The sequence below is a fragment of the Leptidea sinapis genome, chromosome 13, assembly GCF_905404315.1.
Source record: "Leptidea sinapis chromosome 13, ilLepSina1.1, whole genome shotgun sequence".
In the NCBI taxonomy this organism is placed as follows: domain Eukaryota; kingdom Metazoa; phylum Arthropoda; class Insecta; order Lepidoptera; family Pieridae; genus Leptidea; species Leptidea sinapis.
In genome coordinates, this window is record NC_066277.1 from 4,180,608 (window position 1) to 4,204,996 (window position 24,389).

General features: G+C 37.1%; 1 protein-coding gene and 1 long non-coding RNA gene across 3 annotated transcripts in view; both read right to left on the reverse strand.

Annotated features, from left to right (window-relative positions):
* Nucleotides 1-867: 867 nt before the first annotated feature.
* On the reverse strand, nucleotides 868-19,412 carry LOC126967374 (phagocyte signaling-impaired protein). Of its 2 annotated transcripts, XM_050811812.1 has the most exons (12): nucleotides 19,247-19,412; nucleotides 18,948-19,172; nucleotides 18,671-18,861; nucleotides 17,482-18,174; nucleotides 15,607-15,817; nucleotides 15,016-15,138; nucleotides 12,093-12,262; nucleotides 9,784-9,986; nucleotides 7,292-7,419; nucleotides 5,567-5,734; nucleotides 4,280-4,488; nucleotides 868-2,244 (listed from the first exon to the last, which is right to left on the reverse strand). In XM_050811812.1, exons 1-12 carry the CDS (start codon nucleotides 19,311-19,313, stop codon nucleotides 1,873-1,875), a joined length of 2,760 nt encoding a protein of 919 aa, XP_050667769.1. In that variant the 5' UTR covers nucleotides 19,314-19,412; the 3' UTR covers nucleotides 868-1,872. The 2 variants fall into 2 exon arrangements, with proteins under 2 accessions (XP_050667769.1, XP_050667770.1); XM_050811813.1 differs by lacking the exon at nucleotides 19,247-19,412 and having other exon boundaries at nucleotides 19,061-19,169.
* The window catches only part of LOC126967401 (uncharacterized), a 557,714-nt gene continuing 534,192 nt past the window's right edge, over nucleotides 868-24,389 (reverse strand). Inside the window, exon 2 of the long non-coding RNA XR_007729986.1 lies at nucleotides 868-1,254. This is a non-coding gene — a long non-coding RNA (uncharacterized LOC126967401). The remainder of the gene's footprint in view (nucleotides 1,255-24,389) is intronic.

Here is a 24,389-nt window from a genome sequence, read left to right on the forward strand (position 1 = left end):
TAATTTTTGAAACGTATTTATTTAGATTATTATCAAAAATAATTACAAAAATACATGTTTAATATTAATAATCTATAATCGAGCGATCAAGACATTTTTCCAGGTTTTAATAGTCAAATGTTATTACTCAAACATCCAAATGGTACATAGGGCGACATCTCGTTACTCTCTTGGCATAAAAGGCATTTATTTTCTCAAAATTTATTCCTTAGAACTCTTTTTGATGTTATTTCTAAAACTACTACTACCACTTCGGATACAAATGGCACTCTGAGAGAGAAGAAGCGCCGCAAGAAACTCTCCCAGTATTCTTTAAATCTTAAATTGTATGGAGCTGACCAGACACATGATTATACTGTCAACAGATTGCACTGTTAATTATTTATGTTTTTGGAAAATCGAATTTTAAAATACTTAATTGTTTAAATTTCGTCAATAGTGGCAAAATATATATTTTTTTAAATTATATAGAATAGAATAGAAAATAACTATAGGGGTTTTGGCGAACCGACAAGGAGGATCTGGGTTATTGCTGTTAAAATTTCTTAAATATTATTTATTTCTGAGTTCACAAAAAACTATATTTACTTTTCTACTTATTTTGTTAAATAACAATTTCTATTCCTTGTCTGCTAATAAATAAAAAAAAACTACTAAGGAATTGATGTCTATTAATAATTGTATACCGAAAATGATTTAAAATAATTTATCTGTCCTTCACAGGGATCTCACTATGGATAAAGGGACCACAAACTACTTATGTGGACTTAGAATGATCCCTTAACGATAACGTAAATATGTTATAATTTTATGATAGAAACAGATGTGTAATAATTAAAATAATATTATATATACAAGAAAAACACGTTTATGAGCTCATGTTTTATTCAAACTGTATATATGTACACCTTACGTAAACTATTTATACATTTACATAAATTGTTCTCTTTAAAACCAAATTCAAACGTGCTATAGTAAAGCGTATCATCTCACTCGCACCAATGTACAAATGTAGCATCGGAGCAGGATGCAAAATAATATAAAAAAAAAGATATGTGTTAAAATGCTCTCTAGTAGTAAATAAGTCGAGTTAAGAATTCCACCACAGGACATTTTTTTACGACAGTAAGACACGAGACAAGCAGGACGATCAGCTGATGGCAATTGATACGCCCTGCCCATAACAATGCAAAGCCGCTCATCATTCGTGAAAAACCTAAAAATTCTGAGGGGCACTACAATTGCGCTCGTCACCTTGAGACATAAGATGTTAAGTCTCATTGCCCAATTATTTCACTAGCTACGGCACCATTCAGATCGAAACACAGTAATGCTTAAACATTACTGCTTCAAGGCAGAAATAGGCACCGCTGTGGTACCCATAATCTAGCCGGCATCCTGTGCAAAGGAGCCTCCCACTGGTATTGGCTACATTACGTCAAAATGCAAAAATAACACCCGCACCATGTTGACGTCTGGCATTCCAGAACCGTGCGTTTTGTAAGAAAATTCTTGCCTCGCACAGCCACTTTGTGGAATCAATTACCGGCTGCTGTTTTCTCGAACCGATACGACTTAGGGACCTTGAAGAAAAGACCATACTCCCACCTTAAAGGCCGGCAACGCATCTCTTGACACCTGTTGTTGCGGATGTCCATGGGCGGTTGACTCACCTCTCCCCATTCCATAACCTTTTGCGCGTTTGCCTTCTCTTATATGTAAAAAAATCTGCATATTGGTAATTCCGACGTACAATCTGTATGAGCGAGAGGTCATTGGACAGATTTTTTGTTACTGCGCGACATATTTAATACTTTAATGCAAAAATCCTATATTTAAACTGTCCCTCACATGTCATCCTGCACAATCTGACTATACTTGATGAGAGACTTGACTAGAGGCTGGTAAACTCTTCAAATACTCGATTTTTTTTTCTAGAATCGTCACAGTATCCCTCATCACCCCGACGATACCTTGCTTGATTTTAGAACAAACAGGACTATTGAAAGATCCGGAAAAACAATTCGTTGTAAAAGTTCTTGATCCTGCCAAGTCGCCGAACCTGGGCCAGTTTTCGAAGATTTGTATGAGGGTCGTTATGGTTTCTTGCAGTTCATCGTTGAGCTTACGCAAGGCCTCTATTATGGTACGGATTTGTTCAGGGGACCGCTTCTCTTTCTTTTTGGACTTCTTTAAGTCAGGAGTGTGGCACATTCCCAACAGATACGTTATCACTCCAATGAACTGTAGGAAAAAAATAGGAATTATACCAATGTGTGTACATCACAAATAGAATAGTTATGCCACTCTGTTGGTGGGCTCGTATATGACGAACTGCAACGATAGAAATCTATTGAAGAACAGACAACCAGAAATGTGTAGTGCGGCGAGTGAAAGAGGAAAGACATTTAGTTGGCATTCGTTCTTTGTATGTCATATATATTATAAGGTTATACTTTTTTAATTTAGCACCATAAATAAAAATGGCATAAGTTGGCACTGCAGATATTCTATACAAGAAAATGTACAAATGTACTTGCTTCTCGGCAACTAATTAAGGGTATGTTCCGATATGCACTGCGATCACTGAACAGTGTGACGTCAATTTAGTATACTGTGAAGCCGTTCCTTTATAGCCAGTTATACTGGTTACTATTATAAACGGAACGCAATACCGTATACTGCCAGCCGCATTTTGACGCAGCATTCAAATGGGTATATTATAGTTTTCTAGTTCATTAAAAAACACTGTTGTTGAAGTACTGTCAAATTAACAATATTTGGGATTAAATTGTAGGTATTGTTTATAAAACGTTAGGCACTCGAGTGGTTTTGACTGATCACGTGATCAAAGTACTGCGAGTACCTTACCTCGTAAACGCCAGTGCTCACAGTAGAATATGGCGGCGATTTATGACGTCATATATTTCCCTAGGGTATTGCGGCAGTATATTGCCAGTCCATAACGGAAGGAATTTTTCTACTGTGTAGTGCTCGCAGTGCATATCGGAACATACCCTAGAACTTCTGCAGTGATCCTGTTGCAGTAGAATGTGGGCTGCAGTGATCACTTCACATCAGGTGATCAATACGCTCGCTGTCATCTTCCATAAAAAAATATCACGACTTAGGGATCCCTTCTCTTTTTGGGGTTTTGTACTTGAGGCATAAACAGCTGGTTGCCTAATACTACTAAGATTCAGCTGCCCGTATTTCTGTCTGTCATCTATCTCATTTCGTACAGTGGTATATACATTGTACGCAGGCCCGACACCTGACTTTTTTTTAATACGCTCTTATTGGCTTCATACGTATGACACGAATGCATTCAGCTGATGGTAATAAATGCCCTGTCGAGTGCCGCTCAGTATTCTTGAATAACAAAAAATTCTGAGCGGCACTACAATCGCGCTCGTCACCTTGAGACATAAGATGTAAAGTCTCATTTGCCCAGTAATTTCATCAGCTACGACGCCCTTCAGACCGAAACACAATAATGCTTACACATTACTGCTTCACGACAGCGAAACGGCGCTGACTAGCATGTGATATGTTTTTTTAAGACGATTGACAGAAGTAGCGTTTGATACTACCTAAGACTAGAACAAATTGTGGCAAGCGTATGTTTATTTACAAGGGCACACAACTTTTTAATATTGTACCTTCATCTCTCAAAATGTGAGTCATCAGACTGGATTATTTCAGTTTTTATAAAAAAGCATGTCTAAAATAGCTTGTTATACGACAGTGACCTGTAAAAGTGTATTATTATAAATCAAGAAGATTATACTAAGTACCAAGATATGTATGAACTGAAACATGTAAAGAATGGCGGATTAGTTGTTTGTAACTGTTGTGGTAATAAGGGGTATTAAAACACGAATGTGGGTTTATCACACGAGTAGTATCACACGAGTGTTTTTATAACTAATTATCAACAGTTGCATATAAGACTTTATCTACACTCATAATATGAATCCTCTATTAAAGATTCTGAAACAGTTAGCTAACTGCTAACATTAAAAAGCGAGTCCTAGTAACCATTATATCATCCAAAAGATATGAAATGTTGTACTGAATTTTATTACAACACTCGTTTGGATGATACTGGTTATTAGGGCATTGGGTGTTTTAATGTTGGCAATAAGCTAACTGTTTCAGAATCCTTAATAGATGATTTAAACCGTGGGTGTAGATAAAAATTATAACATATTATGTTCTCATTTAAGTGACAATATTATGTTTTTAATGAGAAACAAATATCTTTAAACCTAGTTACCTCTAGGTAGTTGGCGTAGAACTCGAGCGCGTCCCGGTTTTCCCAGAGCTGTGGCTGTGCCCTCTCTTGGAGCTGCGAGCGCGACGCTGTGAGGGCGCTCCGAAGGCGGTCCACTGCGGCCTCTGGCTCGCTGCCTGCGCATACCTCACCCAGCATCAGCACAGCACTTGAATACAGCTCGCGGTAAGATATCGGCGACCTCACCAACGCTGCAATCAATAGTTATTTATGCAATTGTTGTGTAAAAACGGGTATTAAAACACGATCACATGTGTGTTTTAATACCTAATTATTAAAAGTTTATCTACACCCATAGTATGAATCCTCTATAAAAGATTCTGAATCAGTAAGCTTACTGCTAACATTAAAAAAGTCAGCCCTAGTAACCAACAATCGTTTGGATGACCAAACGATTGTTGTAATAAAAACGGATGATGTAATGTTGTACTGAATTTCATTACAACACACGTTTGGATGATGTAATGGTTATTAGGATATTGGGTAGATAAACAATTATAAATGAAGGGAATATACTGTTTAACAATATTCATTGTTCACCGACGGGAGCACGAAATGAAGTCCAGTCCAGAAAAGAATTATTCTTAACAGTGGCTATCACAATAGACCACATTGGTCATAATTTATACTATAGCCGCTTTACAAACCATAACATGGTGCAAAACCATGTACTGTCAAGAGCCCGCAGTGTGCTGATTGCAACAAGCAAGCAAGACGGGTGGAGCTATACACCTCTATAATGTACAGAATTTTGTTTTACAAAAGACGAAGATAGCCGAGCGTACAAGTCGCTGATCATAAGTGAACAGCGCTGAGGAATCGCAGGAGCTGGTGTTATGTCGTAGTTCATTCCAAACTTTGTTTGTAAAGTTCGTTGAAACTCGTACTTTGGCGATACATTGAGGATGATAGTGTCGAAGTTGACAGCTGTAGTGCTCACAGCTACCAACTTCATACACATTTCATATTATGTCACATATTTGAAGAGTCTAGCCACTGTTTAGGCATTATCTATAAATAAATTTAAATGTTTTATTAATAAAAAAACTCCTTCGTAAAACCTACAACTCCACAGCTGAACCTAAGTGATCGGACATCCGGGGACTAGATTATGATGATTTTATAGCAATAGCAATGACGGTACAATATTGTATATTTTATTAAAATGCTGGGAGAGTTTCTTGCACCGCTTCTTCTCTCTCAGAGCGCCATTTGTTCACGAAGCGGTAGTAGTATCTAGTATATTAGAAATGCCATCCATCTACTCACCGAGCAGCCTGCTGGGAAGGGGCGCCGCCACACTAAGGGGCTCGTCAGTACACAGCTCTCGACACTTGTCCAACGCGTCTCCAAAAGCATCCACACACGACCGTAACTCTTTCAAACGGTTGCTTTTCTCTTCCAAGCTTTTACTATCAGCGCATTCTTTACACAGCACTGTAAGATAACATTAATTAAGGAGTTGCTAGTAACCCAGTTATTTTTATTTATTTAATGGGTTACTGGGGTAAACTTTACTGTGTTTCGGTCTGAAGGCCGCCATAGCAAGTGAAATTACTGGGAAATCAGACTTAACATCTTATGTCTCAAGAAGACGAGCGCAATTGTAGTCCGCTCAGAATTTTAGGTTTTCCAAGAATCATGAGCGGCTATGCATTGTTATGGACAGGGCGTATCAATTGCCATCAGCTGAACGTTCTGCTCGTCTCGTCCCGTACTGTCATAAAAAAATGTCCTGTGGTGGAATTCTTAACTCTACTTATTAACTACTACAGAGCGTTTTAACACATGTCTTGGTTTTTATATTATTTTGCGTCCTGCTCCGATGCAACAGTTGTACATTGGTGCGAGTGAGATGATACGCTTTACTATAGCACGTTTGAATTTGGTTTTAAAGAGAACAATTTATGTAAATGTATAAATAGTTTATGTAAGGTGTACATATATATAGTTTGAATAAAACAGGCTAACGGCCAGGGCGGACAGCTGAATGTCCTGCTCCTCACGTCCCGTATATTCATAAAAATAAAATAAATAACCCACCGTAGAGTGTAAGCATGGTGTAAATGTGATTTTTTTCAAATCCTTACTAATATTATAAATACAAGTGTTTTTTTTTTTCTACGCTTTCTCGCCATAACAAAACGAAAAAGCAAAATTTGCAAAATTTCATCATTATTATGTGTCAGTGGTACCGAAAAGGTACTTTTTATCTTGAAATTTTTAAGAATTCTCCAGTCACCGCGATATGAACGTAAGTTACTTTGTAACTTGTGATATCTATATATAAAAATTATAAATATAATTGTAATAATATGGGTTTTGTTTCCAATTTTCTCAGGATTCAAAAAAGCAAATTTGCGATCAATGCAAGTATTTAAGAGCACTCATGTGTCTGCTTGTCTGTCCGTCGCTCGAGGTACATATTCGAGGCCAACGCGATAATTTTTTTTAGAGCTCCCGAGAGAGCGCGTTTTTTAATAAATTAGAATATTATTGATGGACTTCTTAGCAACTTAAAACGCTAAGGTTTGTACCATATATAATGAAGTCTACAAACTATGTTACTCAATACTAACAGTATCTTAATAAACAAAACATCACTAAATGAAATCTTACATATGTGACCAGCTGTCACAGGGGGGAAGGGGGTCAAAAAATCAAAAAAAAAATGTGCGACGTATATATATGGATAGAAAGAAAGAAATATATTTATTTGTAACAAACACAATATTTACATAATATAATATAAAAAACATATATACAAAACAAATTACAAATTGGTGTGTTTGTCACAAATTGGTCACACTTCAGCATAATGCTGATCGTTTATTGTCGCAAACAGCGCTGATCTTACAGTGGGACCACTAAAGGAAATGCCATAAGTACCAGGTAAGTACTTTCTTAGTTAACCTTACCCCATGTAACTATAGTTCAAGTTATTAAACATTCAATAATTTCAACAAGCACGGCCACTTATAGATAGAATCTTACCTAAACAAGAAAGGAGTCCATCTTTGAGCCTCAGGTACGCAACATCCTGCTGGAAACTGTTATTCTTCTGCTGTTCCGTGTTGCCGGTCGGCAGCCAGTTCACTATTGCGTTGAGGTCACGATTGTCACTGTAGTTCAAATTATTGTTAATTAAATTACTCCCAAAACAGGCCACAACAACATAAAGCCTCAAATAGTACTAACTTATTACTATTTTTAATATTAGACCACTAGCTAACAAATACACAGATAAATAAGATTTGGTCACGCATCGAGCTGTCAGCTTGTTTATACGATTCTATATTCTAAGCCTGTGTTTAAATAAAATACTTTTAAAGGATTAAAACGCGTGTATATAATTGTAACTGTTTTTTTACATTACATTTTTCCGTAAAAGTTATTTTTTTTAGCTTTCCTTTAAAAGTGTTTTATTTAAATGTGTCACACTCGCGTAAATCAAAGAAAATCCTCTAAGCCTTTGGTTTATTCCAAGTTTTATATTTATTAATTATTGTGAGTTTATATTGAAGCTAAATTAATCCATTTTTATTTTATTTTATAAAAAAGATTTTAGTGAAGTGTGAAAACTTGAAGGCAGATACCTAAATAAGTTTAATACTTATTAATTATATAAAATTATCAATAGATTATACTGTAAGTTTCTGTATTGTTAATAATTACATATTACATGTTCATGTAACAATTACTAACATCTGGATGTGTGGCGGTTCTCCACAGTGCGGTTTTCAAGGAACTTTCTTTCACGTACTGTTAAACTGTGGAATGAGCTTTCCTTATGCGGTGTTTCCGGGACGATAAGATATGGGTACCTTCAAAAACAAGCGCGTACGCGGGTGTGATCACTTAACACCAGGTGACCCTTATTACCCTTGTAGCGTAATTTCACTCTTATTTCGCCATTTTGCATTTTGAGATAGCAACTCTGAGCTTCATTGGTCTCTTTCCGAATCTGAAGAAAAATTACAAAACAAAATAGAAGGAATCTCAATTTTTTGCCACGTTTTATTAATATAAAGTCTTATAATCTTTGTACAAGTAAGATATAAATTCAGGATTCATTTTTGCTTTTTCCCCTCCGTCATCTTGTGTCGTTTCCATATTCTGTTCATACCAAACCACATCGTGTCTCTTCGAGCGGCGAAACTAAAGATGGCGGTAACGTGGCGATCGTGAAACAATGTGGTGAATAATATAGGAGATAGAGCGAGATACAACGTACCGGATACGTTGAAACGTATCTACGCTGAAGCTTTCAAGTGAAAGGAACGACCGGAGTTTCTCCTGGCGTATGTGCGTTAATTTCCGCGGCAGGATACATAGCTGGACGGACAGATGGCCGCTGGGCAGTAAAGTCCTCGAATGGTGACCACGTACCTAGACCGACGATCTGGTCAAAATCACCGGAATAGGTTAGATGAGGGCAGCGCAGGACCGATCCTCATGGCGATCTTTGGGGGAGGCCTTTGTTATACAGTGGATGTCGTCCGGCTGAAATGAATGAGCTGAGATTATACCAGTGGGGGGCTCCTTTGCACTGGATGACGGCTAGATTATGGGGAACCACAACGGCGCCTATTTCTGCCGTGAAGCAGTAATGTGTGAGCATTGTTGTGTTTGGGTCTGAAGGGCGCCGTAACTAGTGAAATTATTGGGCAAATGAGACTTAACATCTTATGTCATAATCCTGATTGGCACTGCATTGTAATGGGCACGGCGAATCAATTACCATCAACTGAACGTCCTGCTCGTCTCGTCCCTTACTGTCATAAAAAAATACACAGTAAGGAAACTTTGTGGTGTAGTTAATTTGTAGTAGTGGGTTGGTATGGTATGGTATAATCGGGCTAATTTCCGCAACTTGACGAATGTGCGCCTATTTTGCGTATGTGGGATTATACTTATTGTTATTCCTGCCGCCCCAATTCCTTCAGAAATCTTAGCAACCTCCTCTTCTTCCTAAAAACTTCTGGGAGCGTGTTTGAGGTACCAAGATGTTGAGCCCGGTAAGTTGCTACACCTGGACAATGCAGAAGTACATGTTCAGCAGTTTCCTCTGCCACCATGCAGGCCCTGCATAACTGACAGTTATGCCCATATTAAAGAGATGTTTATTATAAGGACCGTGCCCGGTTAGGGCTGCCGTTAGCTTAATAAGGCGATTTGCTATACTGGCATCAATGTTGGGGAGTATCTCCCGTGTTTGTCTGCAGTCCTCTAATGATAAACATAGATTTTTGTGTTGATTTCTTGTGCGTTTCCACATGTGGCTTTTGTGCCAGCCAGATAGTAGAGGTATGATGGGTTCTGGCCCTAAGGCGGTAATATTTGAGCCTCTTCTAGCTAACTCATCTGCCATATCATTTCCACATGAGTTGCTATAATCTAATCCATTCTATAGTAAGTTCGGTATGGTGTTATGACATTCATAGATAATACCCGAAGTGGTGAAGTTGCTGTTGTGGGTTACTCACGTGGGTTGTTCAGGCAGCGGGTGCGGCGGCGGCAGCAGCAGCTCCTGCTGCTGCCACGGGTTCACCACCAGCGACAGCAGCGCCCTCTCCCGCTTGCACAGCGCAGCCCACGCGCACGCCTGGATGCGTGCACTCCACGCCCTCACCTCCACCACCTTCTCGAACGTTCCGAACTTGTATGCGTACGTCACCTGTTCCACGCTCTGGCAAACAGACGCATTTTTTTATGTTAATATCACTACCTCTGCTATATACCACTGGACTGGCGGCTGTCAAAGTGCCTGTTTGATATTCGCCATTTTGGCGCTGTTGGCCATGTAGCGACAGTCTGCGGTACTAAAACTAGTGATGACAACCTCAGCTAAACAAACAGCGACAGGAAAACTATTTACAAAAAAAAAATGTGTACTTTATTACGTTGATTCCTGAAGTACAAATAACACGGAAAACAACCGAAATGCAAATTTATTTCAGACTATTGTACGCTTCACCCGCAGCCAATTACATATACGTAAAAATTCGTTCTCTGGACGCTCGCAAATGGGGCTTCAGATAGGCACAAAAATTTGCTGTCAAACATATAGAACAGCCTCTCCAATGGTATTTATACAGGTCAATGGTTAATATGGTGTTGGATCTCTTTTGATTAGTGTAATTTAATAAGTATATATGCGCCCATACCGCCGTAAACTCCCGCTTCCCGCACCCTTTCCCCGCGTCCTTCTACATGCCTACAGTACCTAATCGTGTGAGGGTCACCGCGAATGAAGGTCGATTCACGCCCGCTTATTGCACACACGCATTGTACCGAACAGCTTACTTCAATACTTAATTATTAAAACAAGAGATGATTCTCTTGATGATCACCACTGAGTGAATGATTGGTATAAGAAGATAGCTTGTGATTAACACAGTTCCGTCATTATCAAGCCAGAGCAGGAGGCAGCCATATTATACTCGACGACGTGCACGTCAGTAAAGGTAATGCATGTGATCGCATCTGTCTGTATGGTTCTACAGGCGAATTACCAGTCTGTATACAGTCCACTTAAATTCAAATCTTATAATGACCGCTTTTTGCAAGGTCGCCTAAATAAATGGCCGTTAATCATCCAAGTTACAAACGCGTTACAAAACTATCTAAGTCACCAATTACATCACACCCTTCATTTTTATATTCTGAAACATCCAATTTGCATAAAGAACACCGGAACACAAGATGGGGTCTTATTTTGGCTTTAAAGAATACAATCTTGAATCATAAAGATACGTCTTAATCAGGAACTGTTCTATTAGTAAAAATCTTGTTCAAAGAGAGAGTTCGAAATAACCACTTACGTTAAGTAGTCGAGAATTATTACAAACGGCGATATTTTCACATGAACTATGTATAATGAAGCAATAAAGTGTATTAACAATTTGTTATGATTTTAAAGTGATAACCCTCACTTCTAGGATTAATATACAAATAAAATTTGAAAAACAAAATTTTATGAACGATGCGGGATTCGAACCCACGACCTCCGGCGTTCCGTGCCAGTGCTCTAAACCACTGAGCTAACCGTTCGATTTCCGCCTCGTTACAAAATTCTGTTTGGTTTGTTCAACTCTCAGGTTGTAACGAGGCGGTAATCGAACGGTTAGCTCAGTGGTTTAGAGCACTGGCACGGAACGCCGGAGGTCGTGGGTTCGAATCCCGCATCGTTCATAAAATTTTATTTGTGTAATAATGTGTATTTTTAATAGTTGTCATTCGAAAGTCATCAAAGAAAACATTACGAGGATTAACAATCAAAATAGATTGAAACATAAAAAAGATAGGCGTGGCTTTACCGCGTGGAAAAAACCAATGAGCAAACGCGCAGACCCAAACGCGATTTTGTTAAAATCAATCAATTAGTAATTAATAGATTATCAAATAGCAAAATATTTGTTCACAAAAACCTAGAGTTTGGGAAGGAAGGATCTTTGTCTGTATGTGGGTGTTTCTAAATTTAATCTACCGTCAATTTAATACTCCTATGTGCTAATGTTTTTGTTGTTATATATGTCTTATATTGAAAGTCGTTTATGTACATCAGATCAGTTTAGCCGTTCTTGTGTCGCAGAAAGGTAGATAATTTTTAACTTTTTTTGACAATAATCTTCGCGGCACCCTCTCGCCCAATAAAATGCAGTGCCGCTCAGGATTCTTGAAAAACCCAAAAATTCTGAGTGGCACTACAATTGCGCTCGTCACCTTGAGACATAAGATGTTCAGTCTCATTAACCCAGTAATTTATAGAAGAGAAACGGCAGAAGGAACTCACATCCCGATCGTGGTGTTCGTGGAAAGAGCACGCGGCAGTCACACGCTTTAGCGCTCTTTGTAGCCACAGGCCTGGGGCGAGTCTGGCGACGTGGAGCCAGCCCAGGGACACCAGCTGGATATGCTTCACATCCATCTTATCGTATATCCACTCAGCTGCTTCTGTTACACCTGGAAGAATTAGTTCAAACATTATTTAAAGAAGAATATCATAGGCTTATTATGACATATTAAGAGTCTTAAATAATGTACATAATTTTATTAATAGAAAATGGAATACTATTCTTAAATCAAAAATAAATCCTTGTAATATTACTAATCCTAGAATAAGTTAATACTAACAATATAAGGGCAATGCTGACTGATATAAATAAATTTATTATTATGTGAGTTATGACCAAACAATTCAGCCAACAGAAGTGAGCGGGTGCGTTGTGCGCGGTGTTTCCGGGACGATACGACATGGGTACCGTCAAAAAATAGCGCGTACACCTTCCTTAAAAGCCAGCAACGCTCCTGTGATTCCTCTGATATTGTAAGAGAATGTGGGTGGCGGTGATCACTTAACACCAGGTTAAGCTCATTTGTCAGCCATTAAAAAAAAACAATAGTAATTTATGTAAATGTTGCGTAATAAGGGGTATTAAAACACGAATGTGGGTTTAATAGTGGATGATAATAGTATCACGTGAGTGTTTTAATACCTAATTATCAACAGTTGCATACAAGACTTTATCTACACCCATGATCTGAATCCTTACCTGAAACTGGTTACGGCTAACATTAAAAAAGCCAGTCCTAGTAACCATTACATCATCCAAACGAGTGTTGTAATGTTGTACTGAATTTCATTACAACACTCGTTTGGATGATACTGGTTATTAGGACATTGGGTGTTTTAATGTTTTAAAGCTAACTGTTTTAGAATCTTTTATAGAGGATTCAAAGCATGGGTGTAGATAAACAATATATCGCAACTGGTCAGGTAATTATTACTACATATCGTAAAAAATCGTTACTGGATAGTTATATAAAGTCTGTGTTCCTAATGTACTGTCAATGGGTTATAACATGATCTCATATTACTTTGATTATTGATCAATGAACTTCGTTTTTTAATTAGTCTGTGTTTCACACATAAACAGGTAATATACACACGCATGCTTAATAGTATATTTCATTACGAGTGCGGAAAGCCTGTCATTGCAAAGAGTTCCGACAAATGCCTACTCGAGCCGAGGCGCAGCCGAATGTGAGGGTTGACAGTCGGAACAAGTTGCAATGACGGTTCCGCACGTGTACAATTATTTTTATAACAGTTGCGAAAAATAAAGCAATTTAATAGCACGGACGAGTAAAAAAGGAAAGACTCCGCACCGTGATATTAGCAAGTGAAGCACCGTTATGCTAGTGTGTGTGTGGTTACGGGGGATACTAGTTACACAATTTTTTCTCCCTTAAATAATCATATATGGCCACAAATACTAATATAGTATCGTTTTTACACTTTTTCACAACGCACGACGGCATTTTTAAAATATGTTATTGAGACGCAAACTGATCTGTCACAGACGATGACAATTCTCGTAATGGCCGCCTATCGGCCTGTAGTAGTGTGTGTGCGTAGGGGTAAATACATAGGTTATTTTTATTAGTCAGTCCTTAGTCCTTATTTTTTATTAGTCAGTGTTTAATAGAATAATAAACAAATTAGTAGCTTCGTTTTAGAAATATTTGCACGAATCATAAAAACTTCTATTAAGTATTTTTTTTTTTTGTAAATACTTCGTGGTTGCTTTTCCTTTTTAATAGAAATTATTTTGACAGTTGAGAAAGAGAAGGCACGAGTTCGGAAAAGGTAAAGAAAAAGCTCGAGAAGGTATGTAATAGCCCACATCCCCAACGCTATATGTCCCTGCAATACGCCACTTTTTGAGCAACTGTATTAAAAAAGTATTCTATTTAAATGAAACTCACGTTAATTGAAGAAAATAATCTTTGCATGTGCAACTTTCAACTCTATGGAATTCAATACTTCAGGCAGGTGATCACTACATGAGCGCCGGAAGAGTGCTAAGATATTAGGAACAGTAGACGCGATGTCTACGTGAATTAACGCTAGTTTTTTAAATTAAAATAAGGGACGAGCAGGACGTTCAGATGTTAATTGATACGCCCTACCCATTACAATGGAGTGCCGCTCAGGATTCTTGAAAAACCCAAAAATTCGGAGCGGCACTACAATTGTGCTCGTCACCTTGAGACATAGCATTTTAAGTCTCATTTGGCCAGTAATTTCACTAGCTACGGCGCCCTTCAGACCGACACATTTCTGCTTCACGGTAGAAATAGGCACCGTTGTGGAACCCACAATCTAACCGGCTTCCTGTGCAAAGGAGCCTCCCACTGATAAAATCCGCTAGTATGGAAGGTCTTCTACTTAATTTAAGCTTGGTGTGCATGTACTATGACGTCATAGTTCATATAATGACAAAAAAGCATTAGATGAAAATTTATAGTTGTTGTCATACTTTTACGGCGAATTTTATTTGACTAATAACGTTGCTTGTGAAATTATTGAATTAAACAGATGTTTTTGCACATTTAAAAATCAAATTATCAAAAAAAAAAATACTGAAAATATATCTGGGTATTATTCAAAAGTATAAAACTATTTGATTCTTACTTAACTTTTTGCAGATTCTTGCATAAAATCTTACATCATTTATCAAGATAGACAGCTGTGAAAATGTCGAAAAAAATTGTGTTTAGAACTTAACCTCTATTTAGAGCAATTCACGCACACTAACACCAAGTTACATACAAATCGCGAGTGTAAGACGTATCTTGTCACGCACACCTTATTATATACCTATAGATTGTAATAAAGTTTGTTTTAATTAAGTAATAAACCATTATCTCACCTAGGAAGTTATATAATGAGATTAAGAGTAACTTGGCATGGAAGTTTGATGGTGATCTATTCGTCACCAACTCCAGTATATGCAAGGCCTCTAATATATGCAATGGATTCTTGTCTTGAACGGCTGAAATAAAATTAATATACATTAGTTTACGGTGCCTACTATACATACAGGGACATTGGTAATTCACCATATTCCCGTTAGAAGGTTTTGCAAAGAATTTGCGATCATTTTATACCTTGCATTATGCAAAAGCGAACCATTGTTAAATTATCGGCTTTTTTGGCTTGTCAAAAATGCAACATCAAAAATTTACTTAATAAAAAGTATTAATTTGAACCTCATTTTGAAAAAAAAAAAACAATCATCGGCAAAAACAAATATAAAAATGCAAGACGAAAAAAGATATTACTTAAATTTTTTTGCCATTTTTTTCAATAAAATGCAAACACAAAAACTTGATCTGCAGACCGTTTCATTCTCTTCTACAATAAATAACAACTAGGAACTTATTTGAAGGAAACAGAAAAAAAAAATTATCACAAACGAAGTAGGTGGAAATTTTCGGGTAAATTTTGTGTATGAACTGACCTGCAGCATAGAAATGATGCGCAGCAAGAATTGCATATGTATCTGCTGCACAGAATTCAGTGGGTGTAGATGTGACTAGACAGTCGGCCACACACCGGATGTAATGGTCTTTTAATATTGTGGCTATTTTCAGGTCCTCCTCTGCACTCCCTATAGGCGCTGTCAATCTCCAGGCACTAAGACAGTTACAATGACGCTGAATGTCATTTGGCTGTAATATTTGTTATATAATATTTTTAAGTCTTGCTTTTACCACATTTAAAATTCGATGGAGATATTTAATTTCCCTATAGGACAGATTCTATTTTTTTTTATGGAATAGGAGGACAAACGAGCGTACGGGTCACCTGTTGTTAAGTGATCACTGCCCCCCACAATCTCTTGCAACAGCAGAGGAATCACAGGAGCGTTGCCGGCCTTTAAGTAAGGGGTAGGCGTTTTTGTTTTGAAGGTACCCATGTCGTATCGTCCCGGAAACACCGCACAAGGAAGTTCATTCCGCAGCTTTGTAGTATGTGGAAGAAAGCTCCTTGAAAACCGCACTGTGGAGAACCGCCACACATCCAGACATTTGAAATTATAACCAACCAAGGCACAGTCTCTCACCTGGGGGGCAAAATTAATGGGCTAATTTTACAAAAGAAAGAGAATAAATTCAATTGCATAACAAAAAAGGCATAAAATGGCATTTATTTTCTCAAAATTGATTCCTTTACAATTCTTTTTGATGTCATTTCTATAGCTCTGTGAGAGAGGAAGCGGCGCAAGAAACTCACCCAGCGTTCAGATTGTACTGTCATTGTTGTTACTATAATATAATCATAATCTAGTCCCAGGATGTCCAATCACTTAGCTATTCAGCAGTAGAGTAGGATTAACGACAGAGCCATTGTTTTTAATAAAACATTTAAATTTATTAGATATAAAAGGAATGCTAACTATATAAAAATCGAGTACCGAGGTGCAAAAAATAAATATTAGGTTAACAATCAATTCAACCTTTTTCTAAGGCTCAAATTATGGTATTTGATTGAATCTTATCAAAGCTAAAAAGACGGCTGTAAGTGCAGCCATAATGAATTTGAATAACATATTTCTCAATGTTCCTGAAATATTGAATGTGTACATGAATAACTCCAGAAGCATGGAATTTAAATATGTTTTTTAAGTGCAACAACATTCACTTTTCTTTTGAAATACAATAATGCTAGCAACTTCAGTCTCTTGCAAATTTATGTGCATGATGATCTGCAAATTTACCTTTATTATAATTTTATTTATGAGCTAAAATTTATTAGTAATTATTTAGTTAAGTCGATGAGCCAGACATGTTTACAAAGCCCTATTATAAGACCGGATTTGTTTGTACAGGTGAAAATAAAGCAATGGAAAATAAAACTAATGGTACATTTCACAATCAGACTGTAAATGCACCAGGCAAAGAATTACAAGAATAAGTGGCAAATAAATATGCCTAATGTTCTGCAAATTGCTTTTATCCTCTGATATGCCAACATGTCCCCCGTGCCCTCAGGAGCTACTTGCTGAGCTGTTTTGGCACTAAACCCGACGCCGGCACGTTTACAATACTCGAGGTATTATTATGTTACGGGTTGCTAGATATACAAGCTTGGTTATTGTAAACAAAAAATGTGATTTATGATAGATTCGTTCTGTGATCGCATGAGTCTCTGCTCTTTCCGAGTTGTGTGGGAGATTGTGAATATTTTGCGAAACGCTTCAAAATTGCTATTGAATTATTTGTATTATTTGGACACGTTATAATATGATCCAATGATTTCTTTCAGAATAATAATGTTTTTTCTAAAAAAAATTTCACAAAATAATGCCATTACAATACAACATAATACTTACAGATTCCACTTTACTATTTTCATCTAATCCTAAACAAGTTAAAAAGTCCCTGCAATGTTCTTCTCTTTCACTCTGAGGTAATATACACAAATATGGCTTCAGATCGGGAATTGCACACATCTTATTGGCAAATACTGTCAAATATTGAACACATAGAGCCAAACCACTACCCAATAACGATGTGGGATCCCCATCCTTGGATAAGCGCTTCCATAGCTCTAGCCTCGCTAAATATGGTCCTCTTAAAGGTCGTCCTGATGGTAAGCTTTCAATAATAGAGCAGATGAACTCATGACATTTCTCTGGTGTGTCATCAACATTACTATCACTATCAGTATCTGGGTTATCTTTTAAATTGAAGACTGAATCAAAATATGGCATATAATAATCCCATCGGTCCTGGTTATCCCACAGCAAGTCCTTACAAAGTAAATTTAACCTTCTCCATTGGCCTAATTGTATTAGGTAAGGAATACAAGCCTGTGCTCTTGATCCCGGCACTAGTTTTTCATATAGGGGACTTTCAATGAAATCTAATATTTTTTCCCATTTTTCTTGCATCTTTAATATCATTATATACAATCTGGCTTCTTGTTCTGCTTCCATTTTCTTTTCTTCTATAAAATTTTCTACCATCCTTTGAGCTAGGGTCAATAATATTCCTTTTTTTGTAGAATCAACAGCTGTCTGGGCCTGAAAAATATTAATACATTACCATAGAAACTATAAAATAAACATTAATACTTATAACTTTATAATCACCACCACCACCAGTGGGAGGCTCCATTTGCACAGGATGCCGCCTAGATTATGGGTACTACAACAGCACCTATTTCTGCTGTGAAACAGTAATGTATATATTAGTGTTTTGATCTAAAGGGTGCCGTAGCTAGTGAAATGAGACTTAACATCTGACAACTCAAGGTGATGAGTGCAATTGTTATACCACACAGAATTTTTGGGTTTTTTATGAATCCTGAGTGGCACTGCATTGTAATGGGCAGGGTGTATCAATTACCTTTAGCTGAATGTCCTGCTCATCTCATCACTTATTTTCATAAGAAAAACAACCAATAACCTATCATTGGTGAGGTTTGACATAAAAGGAAACCCACATTAGTGGTATGTAGTCTGTGAGGATCTCTGCATTGAATATCAGTCAACTATGTAAATATGTTTAAAAAAATACCTGCAGAACGTTGCTCATGACAGCCCAAAAATAATATGGATTCTTGGGTGTCAATTTGTAGAGTGCCATTGCAGTGCGTGTTTGAGAACTATGATCACCAATTCGGACATATGACATGAACATATGAGTATACAGATCTTCACTTTGTGCCACTTTAACTGCCGCTTCATATATCTCACATACTTTGTGCACTGAAAGTACCCTTTGGTTAAGTAATTAGGAAAATAAACTTACAATAGCTAATTATGGTAAATAGTTATTAAATTTGAATACATACATTGGTGGGATTCTCGAAAGGAAATTGTCATTGCTTGTAATGTAATATCGTCACTGGGGATCTCTTTAACGAGGTCATCTAAGATCGCAAAACACTGTTTTGTTTTTCCTAACCTTAATAGTGCGAGCGCTTTTAGTGCTCTAGCAGCCTGAAGTGATGGAGTTTTTCGAAGCACTTTCTCAGCCTCTTGTAATGCGGTTTTATTATTGCCATTGTCCAACCAATCTGCAAATGCACAAATTAAATTAAGAGATTTAACTGCATTAGAGCGAACGATAGAGGTTACTTTTGTTTATTACCATAAATAGGTCGCAATCGCCTTTCTATAATACCACCATCGTATGCACGGAGAGGTTGTACTGCCATAGTATATGATCAAAATAATTCGTTTTTGGTATATAATTTATTATTGCATAGAACGTTCAGCAGCACTGCCTGTATTCTGATCTGTAAGAAAAATAATAAGATTCTTTTTTTTTTATTCTATTAAATGGCTCCGACGATTGGATGACGACGATTCAGCTTGGATTCAGCCAACGTCAGTGAGGAAAGGATTTTTATTTCAAGTAGGCCAGTAAAAATAGAATTTAACCTCGCACTAAATTTCCGATCCAATTTAATTAAATTTTAAAAGCTTATATACAGTAGAACCTTATACTGAGCATGAAATCACAAATCGCTGCCAAATCCAGTAGAAAATATGTTAAAATGGCAGATATTATCTTAGAAACTATCATATTATGCTTAGTATAATAATAATAATAGGTTTGCACGAAGCACAAATAATGTTAAAGCGTTATTATTCAAAGCATTCTGCCAGTATTTTTACTCGAGCGGCTTGTGGGTGTGGTTTAGGCGTGAAAGAGCCTCAAACAAAGACCATTTTCATTATATATAGATATATAATATATTCTAGGTCTTGATGTTCTTCTTTATTGTTATTTATTGATGAAAGAGTAAAATGTTCCTGGGACTTCGACATTTCATAAAAATTCTTTTGTGCATATTGGGTAGGTCTGAGAATCAGCGAAGCTTGAAGGCACCGACTTAAAACCTATCAATATGTAGCACATACAAATAATAGTATTTTTTTTAATATTAGAGGTAAAGGTTTGCATAAGAGGTGTATTAAATTAGATTTATAGTTATTTGATAATTTTCAGTTTTTAGTTATTCAGAAGTCGGTTTTTTAATTACCTTTGATATCCGATGCATGAACATTAAAGAAGAATATGATTCACCAGTAGCAAACAAACAGACAGCAAACAAAAAATAAAAACGCGTACGCCTTCCTTAAAGGCCGGCTACGCACCTGTGATTCGTCTGGAGTTGCAAGAGAATGTGTGCGGTGATCACTTATCACCGCATCCGGGTGATCCTTACACTCGTTTGTACTCCTTTTCCATAAAAAATAATTAATAATAATTGCTCTGCTGGAGTGATGGCATCTCGATAATGTGAATTCTGCTTAGAATTAATGTATGTGCAACTTTGTAAAGCACATTCTCGAAATTTACTGATGTCATTTATCAAAATTTCTGAATCCACTTCAGTCTTCTATTCTTGCATCATTCAATATGGAACGATAGGCCCCTTCTTAGTGTCGTCTCGTCGGAGAAAAGTTCCTCAGCACCTTCACTTCCCATTGTCAGTACCAGTAGGCAATTGAGCAAAAATATTTTTTAAACAACATTTTATTGAATGTTTTTATTTGAAATATTGACGGGACACTTTCAAATATTTGTTTTTAAAGTCCGTTGAAGTTTCAATTCTAGCCAGTTGTACCACAGTCAAAGAGTATAATAATATATAGGGAAAAGAAAGCCCTCTCTACGCATTATGAGCTGTCTATTTGAAAACTAGCGCCATCTGGAGATTGACCCCGAAAATAACTGTATATAAATTCTCTCGAAATTATAAAAATCATTTTTAATGTTGTGACGCAATTAAATAACTAACTCTACTTTTTAATGTAGGTATTGCAATTTTTTACCATGTTGAAATAGGGCGTAGAGTTAGTTACTTAATTTTGTCACAACATAGAACATAAAGGATAGATTTAGTAGTGTAAATATGCAAAATGGAACACGAGAACTACATACATGCGCAAACGCTAGAACATAATAAGTTACTCTATGCGCTAGAAATAGCCGCCATTTTATGACCAGTGGGCAGTGACACAAATAAAGAAAAGTTGAAAGGTTTCAAAGCGAGTGACAGCTGACAAAGCTTTAATTTTCGGGCCAACTAACAGATGGCAGTACAGTCTACTGAAAACGTCACTTTAAGGCGTCTGTCCCACCCCTGCCACAGTTCTAGACGGGGCAGTCATAGCTCAAGAAAGCTAGCCCCCCGAACAATTAAGAACAAACTACGAACTAACGATATGCGATATTGAAAATTAAAAAATAGAAAAAATTTTTTTTTTGGGGGCTAAGTTTGATGAGCCGGCATTCATCGATTCGAGGTTTTCGAGTGTCAATAATTATGAATATTATGACATGAGTTAGGCATCTATTTCGACATCCAAGGTGGCGGGAGTGACGTTTTCAATAAAATCAGAGATTACATACGGGTATCATTTTCGAGGTATCCGGGAGTGTCGATTCCGAATATGACATCTATTTTGAAATCCACGATGGCGGATGTAACTTTTTCAATGCTCATTCAAAAAAGGGGTTATGTGATCTCTATGTGGTATATTTAAACAAAAAGGGGCGCACGCATTCTGGATTCTCTGTATCAATTTTTTAGTTACTGAAACTCAACGTGGGCCAAATATGTGATCTGTATAATTCAGCTTTGACAGAGCCAGACGTTGAACGAAACAGATATGCATCTCCTTCGACTGATAAGGTCTAATCCTCTATAGTACTTTGAGCCTGTAAAAGGAGTAACTGACTAAGCTAGTGATGTGATCAAGGAATCGCAGTTTACAACCGAGAAGAAGACCAAGGTTACGTGATATATATGTACGTTTAATAGGTTTACCCATCAAGATCATGTCAGATGAAGACTTTGCCGCAAATTATGTACCCATTTTGATTTATTCGATTAAGACATATACTATTTTTCTGGGCCCACAACATTATTCTATTAAAGTCATCATTAAGCAACTGGACCGCATTTTTCTATTTCATTTGGCTCACAAGATACATTTTGGGTGTGATCAGATATTTGCAATGCCTGATATGGTTTTTGATGTCTGTCTGCTATGTATAAAATAGATAATATGGAGCCTAAAATAGAATCTTGCGGTACTCCATTTGCAACCGGTAAAATCTCAGATGTCAAGATGGAACAACTGTTGTGGGAGAGCTGTGCACATTGGTGACGCTCACAAAGGCTCTATTAAACCATTTTTATTAATAAAAAAAAGGGACGAGACGGGCAGGATGTTCAGCTGATGTGACTTGATACGCTCTGCCTATTACAACACAGTGCCACTCAGGATTCTTGAAAAACAAAAAAATCTGAGCGGCACTACAATTGCGCTCGACACTTTTAGACATGGGATGCTAGGTCTTATTTGCCCAGTAATTTCACTAGATACGGCGCCCTTCAGACCGAAACACATAACTGCTTCGCGGCGTAAATAGGCGCCGTTCTGGTACCCATAATCTAGCCGGCATCCTGTGCAAAGGAACATCCCACTTTTTAATGCAGCTTATATAATTTTGATAACATGTACATATTTACTGTTCAAACATCCTAGAAAAAACCATCAGAACAAGAAGTGTACTCTTCTTGCCCATGACCACTGTCTTGCAAATTAAGTATATTATTAGTGACATCAAGCAATGTTTTCTCTGTACTTCGACATTTCCTAAAACCTGATTGTGTCTCTGGTAACATAATATCATTTTTCTCCAGGTAGCTTGTAAAATGCCCACACACCACTTTCTCTAGTACCTTTGATAGAAATGGTAATATAGATCTGAGAACCTTTACCTCAGCAGAGTTAGGCAGCTTAGGCAGAGGCCTCACTACAGCCTGCTTCCAGCTATCGGGCTAAACACCAGTATTATGGAAGTATTTATAATACATTTAATTGTGTCTAAAAAATTTGGTAATGACAATAAAACCATAATTATCTAAATTGATGGCATCATATCCTACAACTCTGAATTACAATGATTTTATAGTTCTTATCAAAGTGTGCATAGATATTGTCTCAAAGTGAAATATAGCATCATTAAATTTATGATATTCAAAAAAGGGAAATGCAAGAAACCTGTGGGGCGGGAACTGTAGATGTCTTCGTGAAGTGTTTATTAATCATATTAAGGTCATTAACTTTAAGCCTAGGCACCTTAGAAAAGTAATTAGCTTCTTTGGCTTTGTTTGACAGGACAAAGAAGATTTAAATTAAAATCACCAGTCAAGACTAGGCATAAGCCCATAAGATCGAAATATAATATACCTACTACAGTACCCAGTCTTATCACGAATTTCAGGCGGTCGTGTGCACTGGAATTCTAGTAATCATTTAAAATATTATATTTTATAACAATCGCGGCGTAACTGTGTCACATTTGTCAGTACATTTTCGAAATAGAATAAGTGTGTGTTCCAGTAAAAAGTATAGAATTTAAAGATGAAGTAATTAATTGTTAACAGTTGCTTTATAACAAACTATTTCTTTTGGTGAAAATGGATAGCCGATTTAGCAGAAGCACTAGTACATTACGCAGCCCTCCTCCTGAGATTCGACATGCCCCGCAGTATGTACCTACGAGCCATCTCTAGCCTCACCACCACCATCCCATATACAAATGTTTGAAAAAAAAAAGAAAAAGCGCTTAAGAAATTCAAAAATAGGCAGATATTGAGCATATCTCTTCTGTTAAAATAGCCACGGAGTCGAGGCGCTCATTTAACCCTGACTGGGTAGTCCGGAGTTCGGACATCTCTTTCTGATATTTGCGAATCTCTGCCATATAGTCCGTCAAATTTCTCTTATCTCCAAGCTCATATAAGTATAAGTAGGTGGAGAGGAAGTGCTAGGAGTCGATCCGCTGCATATTCCTGTAATAGGGGTAGTGCTGTTGTCACCCTTTTTGGTCCTCCTTTTACACTCTGGACATACCCAGTATTTCATAATATTGGCCACATCCCGGACACCTACGCCTCCCTTATGGTACAGACTGGGGCAGATGGTACAACTAACGGCAACTATCGGGGAGAGAAAGGAGGATGGCGAGAATGCATGTATTTTGGGACCCACTGAAAGAAGTTGCGTACATCATGGAAACTTATTAATAACTGTAGAACGTAACAAAACTAAGAAATAAGCAAATCGTAAGTAAGTCTAAAAAATTGGGAGCAAAAAGATATACCTACAATTAAAATTATTAATCAAAATCTATTGTTCAATCAATAATTTGTATCTTATGTCTATGCCTTATTACTGTCTGCTAAAAGGTAATATAACATATATGT